We start from the raw sequence: 12,195 nt of genomic DNA, 5'->3' as shown, positions 1-12,195 counted from the left end.
TTAGGGCTTATTCCAACATGAAGAGCGAAATCTCTTCTGCTATATTCTTAACTTTGGGTTCCTGATTATTAAACAATTTTTTTCTGCTGTTGGGCTCAGGCAAAAATTAATAAAGTCATGGGCCCCTTGGAATATACCTAAAATAGACTTGCAAGCTTATTCCATCATGAAGACCACAATTTATCCTGCTTTATATCTTAATGCTTTTCATCCACCAAGTTTCAGATACTACCATGATGCCAACCTGACTTCCCAGGGCAGATGACCTCACCAATGTGTCCAGGAACCCCACCTCCCCAGAGCCCTACCCCACCACAAAGGAATGATAGAAACAGGCTGGGGGTATGGATCGACCTGTCAATGCCCATGTCCAGTAGAGAAGCAATTACAAAAGCCAGACCTTCCACCTTCTGCAGCCCTTAATCTTTGGTCCATATTCTCAGAAGGATAAAGAATAAGGAGGCTTCCAATGAAGGGGATGGAATACAGCACTCTGGTGGTGGTAACTATATGAAATTGTACCCCTCTTATCCCACAATCTTTTTTATCATTACTAAACCACTAATTAAAAAAAAAGAAGTAAGTGATTTCAATGAAGCTGTTTCACAAATGGAAATAGGGAATTTGATTATAAGATAACTCTTCTGGACATTTGTTACAGAATATCACTCTGTCAGTACTTTTAGGTCTTTCTTCTTGGGCTTGCTAGATGCCTCAAAGTGTTTTTGATCCTTTTGCTGTGAGTATAATGATTGGGTTGTTACTCTCTATTTTTTTCTTAATCTTTATTTATTTATTTATTGGATATAGACAGCCAGAAATCAAGAGGGAAGAAGGTGATAGAAAAGAGGAGAGAGAGGGAGTTGCGTGCTGGCACAGCGGGTTAAGAGCACGTGGCACAAAATGCAAGGACCAGCATAAGGATCCTGGTTCGAGCCCCTGGCTCCCCACCTGCAGGGGAGTAGCTTCACAGGTGGTAAAGCAGGTCTGCAGGTGTCTTTCTCTCCCCCTCTCTGTCTTCCCCTCCTCTCTCCATTTCTCTCTGTCCTATTCAACAACAACAAGATCAATAACCACAACAATGTTAAACAACAAGGGCAACAAAAGGCAATAAATAAGTAAGTAAATAAATAAATAAATAAATAAATGCAAGATTTTAAAAGAAAAGAGGAGAGAGATATATACCTGCATCACCACTATTCCACTCGCAAAATTTCCTCTTGCAGGTGGGAACTGGGGTATTGAACCCAGGTCCTTGCACATTACAACATGTGTGTCTAAACAGGTGCACCACCACATGGCTCCATTGTTGGTATTCTCAAAGTCAAGCGATACGGAAGAGAACCGAGTGTCTCTGCATTCAATGATTAATATAATGTCACTTAATCCTGTAAATATCCATGCTTTCACTGGCCTCTTGCAACTTTATCTGGTGACTCTGTGTTATCTTTTCCAGGGACTCTGTCTCTAGACTTTGCCAGGGAAAAGCTGAGGATGGGTGGGGCAGTTCTCACTGATATGGAATAGAGTATGTTATCAAAAAGTCTCATTTCTCTTCAAAATGTTTTCACCCTAGGCCTTGTTACAACCTTCCTTTTAAGTGTTATTTAATTACTGAGTTGTTGGGAAAGTCATGATGTGTTGTTTTCTATGTTTTTCTATGTAAAAATACATCATGACTTTTCCCACAGCCTAATACTCTTACAGTATAATATTAACATCGATTTTATTGAGGAAATCCTGTTGTGCTAGACCGTGTTGTCTTAGGAGTACTTTTTTACATCTTCCCAAAATACGTATTAGTACATATTAGCCTTCCACCAAAGTGCTACTCTCCTTAACTGTAGTCCACATGCCTTTATCCCCTTCATTCCTCCCTAATTCCGTTCCTTTTCCCTTCACCTTCTCATAACCTAAGGTATATAGTTGTATATACCTTACATACATGGGTTTGTTAATGTTTCACCCTGTCTTCTCCCTTGTTTTATTTCTTAAATCCCACATATGAGTGAGATTAAAAAGGGAACACTGTTTCACTGCTGGTGGGAATGTAAACTGGTCCTAACCCTATGGAAACCAGTGTGAAGATTCCTTCCTCAACATGTGAAAGATAGACCCACCATGCAATCTAGTAAATCTACTTCTGGTCATCGAGATAAAAAAGACAAAAACACTTGTTTAAGGAAGTTGATGCACACCTATGCTCATTGCAGTACTACCTGCAATGGTCAAGATACAGAACAACCAAAGTGCACAGCAGCTGAGTGGACAAGAAAGTTGTGTCACAGAGCAGGAGACAGGGGTGGGGTGGGGGTTCAAGTCACTCATATGACAGATTTATGGTGCAAGTACTATTTTACCTGGATTCACAAATGAGACAACTGATGTACAGGAGCTAACAATTTGGTAGAGGTAGCACATTTAATAAATGGAATAGCTAAGGGGCTAGTAACAGCAACTGCTTCAAGTGTTCTAAGTACAGAATGAATGAAGGAATAGAAATCTCTATCAGGAACAACACAATAGGCCCTTCTGTGGGCTCCCATAGGACCTTGCCCTCAACATGGATCAATGACGGTAGAGAACGTTCCATCCTCCGAAGGGAGGCTAGAAAACATACTCTATCTTCCACCTGAGGAAGATGGGTTCTGAAATTGGGGCAGCTTGGAATGTTCCTACTGATGACCACAGAATGTGAGCTCAGATCTACAGGGATGCAAAGGTCATATAGGCTCCTAAGCTGAATATGGGCCCCAGATCACATCAAATCGATGGGGTTTACAGTCAACATTTATACACCTTTCCCATATTTGGGAGCTACTCTCTTCCCTGATGCAGCTTTCTGATCATTTTTCCAGCCATGACATCATCTCCCCAGACAATAACTTGGATCCACCTGCATATCAGATATCAGGCTCAGAAAAAAAAAAAAGAAAGATAGAAAGAAAGAAAGAAAGAAAGAAAGAAAGAAAGAAAGAAAGGGAACAAAAACAGTAATATACTCATGGGCCCTTTGGAAGATAACTAAAATAGGCCTACTAACTATCTACAAAACAGAAACTCCCACATCTTCATCTGCACTATTCCAGCCTTTAGGTTCATGGTTAGTCAACAATTTGTTTGGCTTTATATGTTAACTCTTCTTTCAGCCACCAGGTACCAGATGCTACTGTGATGCCAACCGGACTTCCCTGGGAAGACAACCCCACCAATGTGTCCTGGAGCCCTGCTTCCCCAAAGCCCACCCGACCAGGGAAAGAGAGAGACAGGCTGGGAGTATGGATCTACCTGTCAACGCCCATGTTCAGTGGGGAAACAATTACAGAAGCCAGACCTTCAACCTTCTGCATCCCATAATGTCCCTTGCTCCCACAGGGATAAAGAATAGGAAAGTTGGGGTCTGGCGGTGGCACAGTGGGTTAAGCGCATGCAAAGCGCAAGGACCAGCATAAGGATCCCAGTTCGAGCCCACGGCTCTCCACCTGCAGGGGAGTCACTTCACAGGCGGTGAAGCAGGTCTGCAGGTGTCTATCTTTCTCTCCCCCTCTCTGTCTTTCCCTCCTCTCTCCATTTCTCTCTGTCCTATCCAACAACGAACAACATCAACAATGGCAATAATAATAACCACAACAAGGGCAACAAAAGGGGGGGGGAAATGGCCTCCAAGAGCGGTGGATTCATGGCGCAGGCACTGAGCCTAGCAATAACCCTGGAGGAAAAAAAAAAAAAAGAATAGGTATCAGTGAAGGAGATGGGATGCGGAGTTCTGGTGGTGGGAACTGTGTGCAGTTGCACCCCTCTTATCCTATGGTTTTTGTGAGTATTCCCTTTTTATAAATAAAAATTATATATAAAAAAGAAATTGCTAAAGAGAAAACAAAGCTCTTCACAGCTCAGGCATATTGTTCAAAAAATTCATGTTGCATTTTTGTTACTATTGCTATCACCATTCATTATTGCTTCAGTTACCGCAGGCTTTTATTCTGTAACTGATAATCCTGTGGCAACTGCCTCATGGGTCTGCCTGGAACATCTTCCCTTGTTACTCGTCAAAAATTAATTCCCAGGATTGTTTTGCTAAGGTGCTCATTAAAATGTTCTAGTCATGGGGCCCCAAGGCAATAATTTATCCCCCAAAGTCTTTGGTAAACTAGATAAAATAGGTACCACTCACACTGGGTTAAAATTTCAAAGGCACTTTCATGTCCAAGGCTCCCAGGTTCAATACCCAGCATCACAACACACCAGAGCCAAGCAGTGCTCTGGTCTAAAAAAAATAAAATTGTAAAGATATCCATAACCAAGCTTCAGACAAAATGGATAAAGTCAGACTTTTAAGACTTACATGTTCCCCAGCCCTGTCACTGATCTCAATAAAGCAATATCTTCAGGAGTTATGAATCCAGCTAATTTGGACCAACTACAGAAGAAGCAATCACAAATAACTAGTTTTCCTAGGCGAGAGGAGCCAGGAACTAGTTCTTCTCAAACAAGTGCCCCAGAAGCATGCAACATTTGTAAGAAGACAGGACATGAGTTAGTACTAGAAAGGATGTGTTGCTTTAACTCCACTTTTCATCCACATCTAACTTCTCAGTTTCAATCCAGCCAATATGGCTTCTAGAGATAAAATCCCTCAACATCAGCATCTGTTCTGAGTGTCAAAAGGTGAGTACATCCATAGTTCATTGATGTTTCCCTTTATATGTTTTAATTTTATTAGTAACTTAATATTGATTTACAAATAGAGATAAAAGGTTATGATTCCACACTGTTCCCACCTCCAGAGCTCTGTATCCTCATTCCCTCCACTGGAAGTGACAGCAGTTCTCCCAAGGTCACAGATATGGGTGGGTTCACCATTATATAAACTTGCCCATTTTTCCCATGGTCCCATCTTCTCTTCCTTTCTCTTTTTTTCTTTCATTTTTAATTTTTATTTATTTATCGGATAGAGACAGCCAGAAACTGAGAGGGAAGGGGGCGATAGAGAGGAAGAGAGACAGAAAGACACCTGCAACACAGCTTCACCACTTGCAAAGCTTCCCCCCTGTACGTGGAGACTGGGGGCTCGAGCCTGGGTCCTTGCGCACTGTAACATGTGTGTTCAACCACATGCACCACCACCCGGCCCCTTCTCTTCCTCTCTAAGTCACACCTACACCTATTGCTAAATTCCAAATGGCCTTCCTTTTTTCCTCTTCTCTCTCCAGGTCCTGATGAACCTGGAGTTCAGAGTCCTCTGTTCATATGTTTTCTCTTTATGATGATCAATTATGAGATCCTTATGAATGCTTTTTTTTAAACATTAAGATGTCACTCAGGTTTTTTTGTGTTCTCACATATCAACATGGGTGTAAAATAAAAAGAGGAAAGCCTCTATCCTTTATGCAATGACATTTCAGAAAGAACTCTATTTTATCCTTTTGTATTCTTCTAGATGGTTTTCTATGCACTTACGAATAAACATAAATCTCCATTTCCTCACATAGTTAAAATCAGACTTCTGTCATGGGCAGCCACCCATCTATTTCACTATGTGTTGTAATTATCTGTGTCGTAATCATCTCCCGAGAGTAAAGAGATATAACACACTGCTTACTGTGTGTTAGGCCTCAGGTTCAAGCCCCTGCACCACATAAGAACACTATAGCATCAGGGGAACCTCCCAGAACGGTGGAATAATGTTCCTTCTATCTTTTCATTTCCCTGTTACTCCCTATTTCTCTGTCTCAATAGAGACCTGGACCTTTTCTTTTCTCGGAGGTATACTTAATAGTAAAGGACCAGGCTGATCCTTCTCCAGTTTCCTGTGTCCTAAACACAGAACAAGCATGAGGAGGGATCCAGGTACAGACAGATACTTCTTCCTTGGTGTTTAAAGTTGTTAAAGAAAGCTTTCCTGAAATTATTGGCTGTCAAGGTTTCCCTAGCCCTAATACCAAGCACCAAGGACAAAACACACACACACACACACACGCATTCACTCCTGCCCCAGGAGGACTGGGGGTGGTTATAAGGAAGAGTAAAAAAATAGAACAGGTGATCAATATGTTAAACAGAGGCACTGATGGATGAGGTATTCCTACCAAGACCATAAGAGAGAGAGTTGACAAACATGAAAAAAGGCAAAGAACAAAGGAATGCAAAATGAAAATTCAGAAGATGCATTAAGGAGGTCTAGGTAGTCATTCTGCTGTTCTGGAAAAGCAAGTCTCCAATGCAAAAATAACTTTTTTTTTTGCCTTCAGGGTTATTGCTGGGGCTTGGTGCCTGCACTACAAATCTACTCCTGTTGTCCTTTTTTCTTTTTTTACAGGACAAAGAGAAATTGAGAAGAGAGACAGATAGACACTTGCAGACCTGCTTCATTGCTTATGAAGAGAAAGCATCCCTCACACCCACAGGGAGCCAGGGACTCAAACCCAGACCCCTGAGCACTATGCACTGAACCTGGTGCAAAGATTTCTACAAGAACTTTAGTACATAGATTTGTGAAAGAACAGACTGTTCTAAAAGGCAGTCGAGGTGGGGAGGGTGGGGGCAAAGGGCAGGGATCAGAGAAATTGTGAACAAATTTCAAGTACAATCAACATCCTTCCCCTCAATACTCCTGAGCCTCATGGTCCTTCTTACTTCTTCTTTCTCTCTTTCTTAGCTTCACAGATAGCAAGCATTACAATGAGAAACCAGACTTTGGCTGAATTTATTCTGCTGGGACTAACAGACAACCCAGAGTTTCAAATAGTCGCCTTCACACTCCTCTTCCTTGCGTATATATTCAGCCTCCTAGGTAATATGACCATCATCATCCTCACACTCCTGGATTCCCACCTACAGACTCCCATGTACTTCTTCCTCCAGAACTTCTCCTTCCTGGAAATTTTCTTCACATCCACTTTTACCCCAAGACTTTTGTTCAGCATCTCAACTGGAAACAAGAGCATCAGCTTTTCTGGCTGCCTCACTCAGTATTTCTTTGCTATATTATTTGGAGCTACAGAATATTACCTTCTGGCCGCCATGTCCTATGACCGCTACGTGGCCATTTGTAAACCTCTGCACTACACCACCATCATGAGCAGCAGAGTCTGTGTCCAGCTGGTCCTTTGTTCTTGGCTGGCTGGATTCTTAATCATCATATCCCCCATCATACTGACCAGTCAACTAGATTTCTGTGCCTCCAACATCCTGAATCATTTTTTTTGTGACTATGGTCCCCTCATAGAAATATCTTGCTCAGACACAACATTCCTGGAGCTTCTTGACTTTTTTTTAGCAGTTGTGACCTTGGTGGTCACCCTTGTGCTGGTGATTATCTCCTATGCAAACATCATCAGGACCATTCTGAGCTTCCCCTCTGCTCAACAGAGGAAAAAGGCCTTTTCCACCTGCTCTTCCCACATGATTGTCATCTCCCTCTCTTATGGCAGCTGTATCTTCATGTACATAAAGCCCTCAGCAAAAGAAGGAGTTGCTTTTAATAAGGGAGTAGCTGTGCTCAATACCTTAGTTGCCCCTTTACTGAACCCGTTCATTTATTCTCTGAGGAATAAGCAAGTAAAGCAGGCCTTCAAGGATGTAACCAGGAAAATAGTGCACTTTTATTCATGTTAATGGCCTCAAAAAAATCTACATAAGTTTTAGAGAACATTTATGACGCTACTTCAGCTGATAATTTGCGCCTCTGGGTGTGTGTGTGTGTGTGTGTGTGTGTGTGTGTGTGTATCCAGAGTCTGACAATTTCCATAACCCTAGGCTACTTTTTCATTCAGATAGAGAGAAATCACAGCACTAGAACTCCTGGTGCCAGTGGCATCTCCCATCTAGTGCCAGTGCTCAAACCTGGGCAACACACAATGCAGGGCTAGCATCCTTCCCAGTGAAGCATCTCTAGCCCCTGAAATCTTCTACTAAAAGATTTCTCAGATAAATGGATTCTGAGCACATGCCATAATTCTGTTTAAAAATTTCCAGCAAATGAACAACACTTAAAGGTGATCAGTTTGGAGATATTTTTCTGGTAGAGATATTTTAATAAACTTCATCCAAAAAAAGAATTCTTTGATTAAAAAAATTCTTTGATTAAAAGTTATTATACTAAAGACAAAATGGAGATGCCACTTCACTCCTTTAGAAATGTCACACTTAGAAATGATACCAACAACAAATGCTGGAGTGGTTGTGGTGACAAAGGAACCCTCATGCACTGCTGGTGGGATGTAAATTGGTCCAACCCTGTGAAGAGCAGTCTGGAGAACTCTCAGAAGGTTAGAAATAGACCTACCCTATGACCCTGCAATTCATCCCCTGGGAATATATCTTCAGTAACCAAACACACTTATTCAAAAAGATGTATGTATTCCTATCTTCATACCAGCACAATTTGTAATAGCCAAAACCTGGAAACAGCCCAGAGATCAACAACAAATGAGCAGCTAAGAAAGTTGTGACGTATAGATATGATGGAATTAGAACTCTAGTGGATCCCTCTCTCCACCATTGCTGGTCATCTCCATCAGAAAAAGCATCCTGGACCCTCTTGTGGGCTTCTACTGGACCTTGCCCTCAATGTGAAGCAACAATGGTAGGGACTGCCCCACTCTCCTAAGTGAGGCTGAGTCAGCATACTCTGCCACTTGAGGAAGATGGGTCCTGAATAGTGTGCATCCTAGAATGTTTCTAGCTATAATCATAGAATTCGAGCTCAGACCTACAGGGATACAGAGGTTACACAGGCTCCTGTGCTGAATATGGGCCCCAGATCAGATTTATGGGGCCTACAGTTAGCGAGATTTATATAATTTTCCCATACTTGGGAGCTACACTCTTCCCCAAGCCAGCTTTCTAGTCCTATCTCCAACTCTGACACCATCTCCCCAGACAATACCTTTAGCTCACCAAAAGTTACCTGTCAAGCTCAAGCAAAAATTAGTAAAGTCATGGGCCCCCTTGGAATATACCTAAAATAGATTCCCTAGACCCTTCCAACATGAACACCCCAAATATCATCTGCTATACTCTTAACTTTGGGTTCCTGATTATTAAACAATTTGTTCTGCTTTATATCTTAATGATTTTCAGTCATCAAGGTGCAGATGCTACTGTGATGCCAACCTGACTCCCCCCAGGCAGACAATGGATTTGGTGTACTGCAATAAAGTAAAGGACTGGGGTGGGGGAGTCTTTCAAGTCATGGTGCACGGTAGTGGAGGACCTAGGTGAGGGATTAGAGTGTTTTGCAAAAATCTATGAAATTTTACACATGTACCAATAACTATTTATTGTTGAGTATAAACCATTAATCCCATGAGAATCTCTATCTTATAAATCACTAATTGCTGTAGACACATTTTTTATTTCTTCTTCCATTTTAAAAGATGTTATTTATTTTATTTAATAAGACAGAGAAATTGAGAGGGAAGGTGATTAGAGAAATTAGAGGGAAGGTGAGACAAAGTTTTCCCGCTGCAGGTGGGGACCAGAGGCTTGAATATGGGTCCTTGTGTATGGTAACACATGCACTTAACCAGATGAGCCACTACCCAACCCCTGTAGACACGGTTTGCAGAACTTCCTACACACTCCCCAGAAGATATGATTTATGATGCCATTCACAAAAAAAAAACTTACTTCACTAGCTGGGGAGGTAGTACAGTGGGTGGAGGTGCATGTTTTACAAACCTGTAGACTCAAGTTCAATCCCTGATATCACAAAACTCTGGTCTCTCATTAAATAACCTGTTTTCTTTTTCTCTTCTACTTCAGGTAACCTTTCCCCAGGTTTTAAGCAATTTTTTTCTCAAGTTCCTCACTCTGACAACTGTTTCTTTTCTTTTCAAGAGATAACTTTTTTTTTTGCCTCCAGGATTTTCATTGGAGCTCGAAGCTGGCACTACAAATCTCCCAGCCATTTTTTCCATTTTATTGGACAGGACAGACAGAAATTGAGAGGAGGGGAAGATATATAGGGAGAGAGAAAGACAGACATCTGCAAACTTGACTCACTACTTGTGAAGTGACTCCCCCCTAAAGGTGGGGACCTGGGGGCTCGTACCAGGATCCTTGAGTAGGTCCTTGTGCTTCATACTATGTGCGCTACCATCTAGCCCCCTAAGGTCCAAGGGTTCATACTGGTGGTTTGGTTTTGTCTGTTCTTTGGCTTTGTCTCATTATAGTTCACATATGAGTGAAACTATCTGGTTTTAATCTGACTTATTTTGATTACCATAGTCCCCTCCAATCCTATACATACTGTTGCAAATGGCAAGATTTCATCACTTTTGTAGTGAAGTAGTATTTTATTATGTATATGTAATATATAACACATCTCCTTTATCCAACCATCTCCACCTGGCACTCAGGTATTGCAGTATCTAGACTCTCTGTGAACACTGCTTCAGTGAACATAGTAATATATATAAACATGAGCACATATTTATTTTTTATTTATTTATTTGCCTCCAGGGTTATCTCTGGGTCTTGGTTGCCCACATTATGAATCCACTGCTCCTGGAGGCTACTTTTTTCCTTTTGTTGCCCTTGTTGTTTATCATTATTGTTGTGATTATTATTGTTGTCATTGCTGTCATTTGTTGTTTTCGAGGGGTTATGTTGTTTTCGCCGGGCTGGCTTCACGGGCGGGTAACAGATGACCAGGGACTCATGGTTGAGCTGTAGGCAGTATCTCTTTATTCATGCAGGACGCAGCACAATCTAAGCCGAGCTAAGCTAAACTCAAGGTAAAGTACCCTAAAACTCACAATGCTGTCTTTATATATACTTGCCAAGTAGGGTGGAAACAGGATGTGACATAGAGAGGGTGGAGAGAAAAGTGACTGGTGAAAATCAGAGTGTGACAAGGAGGGGGTGGAGCAGGTGAGAATCCTATCACTGAACCACCAATGCCCTGGAGGAAGTGCTTTATGTAAATGTAAAAGTGATTTATGTAAATAGACCAAAGCTTTGAATGGGATTAAATCTATCCCTATATAGGCATATGGTTAAGCAGAAGCCAGGGGGAGCTGGCATACTATCCAACATCTCCCCCTTTCTTTTTAACTATCTGCCATAGTATCAGGAGTGTGGGGCACTTTGTGAGGCAGGGAGACTGATAAGAGGCACACCTTTTTGGGGTTCTACTGTCCCTCCTTGCTCAACATCTCCGTAGAGAGAGAGACTAACAGGATTGACACACCCCTCAGGCTCAAGCCCTTCCAAGCTCAACCATATCCTCACAATTCCCCAACATCTCCCTCTTACTTAATGGCCATATATAACTGGGTCAATGTCTGTAAAAGGCTTCATCTCTGTCAGGGGAATAGCAGTGTAGGGGTGAACAGAAACCTGTTGGGAAGAAAGCAGAATGATAGCATGTAAGTGTCTTCAAAAAGAATTAGCACAAGACAGGGAGGGATAAGTAAGAGTAGCAAGAGACAGAGTGAGCCTGATGGTTGGAGGAGTGGGGGCCTGATAAGCCGAGGGGCTAGAGGGGTGATCTGGCATTGCAAAATCCCGAGTCAGCTGGCAGAAAGTTCTATGAACTGCTACAGTCATTCTTCAAGAAGTCCAGCAGTATAAAGGGAGTGTCCAGCAAGTTCTATAGAAGCATCAGTCCAATCTCAACGGCCAGGAAATAAATGCCACACGTCTATCTTGATGGAGGAGGACAGCCACTGGAACTTTTCTTCTCTGTAGAGAGTGACCTGGAACCGCCAAAACATGATGGGCGAAACAGAAGCAGGAAGAGCAGACACCGATGGTTGAGAGAAAGGCAGTAGGAAAGTCTTGTCCTTTGGAGTCTGTGAATCAGGTTCTCCAGATCGTGTCAGGTCACATCATGGTTTCGGGGGATGGCTGTAATTGTGGGTGATGTCAGAGGTCAGGGGTCCAAGATGGATTTCTGGGAATTCTATATGAGCAGATGCTTCTTTATGCGAAGGCTTGTCATAGCTGTAGTCAATTACTTATGAAAAAACTTTGTAACAAATTAGAAGTCTACTACAATTAATAACTCAATGATTATAATTGGTTTAGGTATCTTTATAATTTCGTGTAAAGGCCATCTTATGTGACCTCATGTAGCAGTCTCTATATAGCAAAATTTTCATACCAAATATAAGTCACATATATTGATTCTTAACTATTTTTACATTGGGTTTTTAAGCAAACTCAGGTTACCAGAGTTAACACATT

The 12,195-nt window shown here is 41.8% G+C and overlaps 1 protein-coding gene across 1 annotated transcript; it reads left to right on the top strand.

The window, feature by feature from the left end:
- The first annotated feature begins 6,681 nt into the window (after nucleotides 1–6,681).
- LOC103109203 (olfactory receptor 2AP1-like) lies at nucleotides 6,682–7,617 on the top strand. The gene has a single exon (XM_007518249.1). The coding sequence runs from the start codon at nucleotides 6,682–6,684 to the stop codon at nucleotides 7,615–7,617; it is 936 nt and encodes a 311-aa protein (XP_007518311.1).
- Nucleotides 7,618–12,195: the final 4,578 nt, after the last annotated feature.

This window comes from Erinaceus europaeus, chromosome 7 (genome assembly GCF_950295315.1).
Source record: "Erinaceus europaeus chromosome 7, mEriEur2.1, whole genome shotgun sequence".
NCBI lineage: Eukaryota > Metazoa > Chordata > Mammalia > Eulipotyphla > Erinaceidae > Erinaceus > Erinaceus europaeus.
The sequence above is the reverse complement of the archived record's forward strand: the minus strand, read 5'-3'. Positions and strand labels throughout refer to the sequence as shown.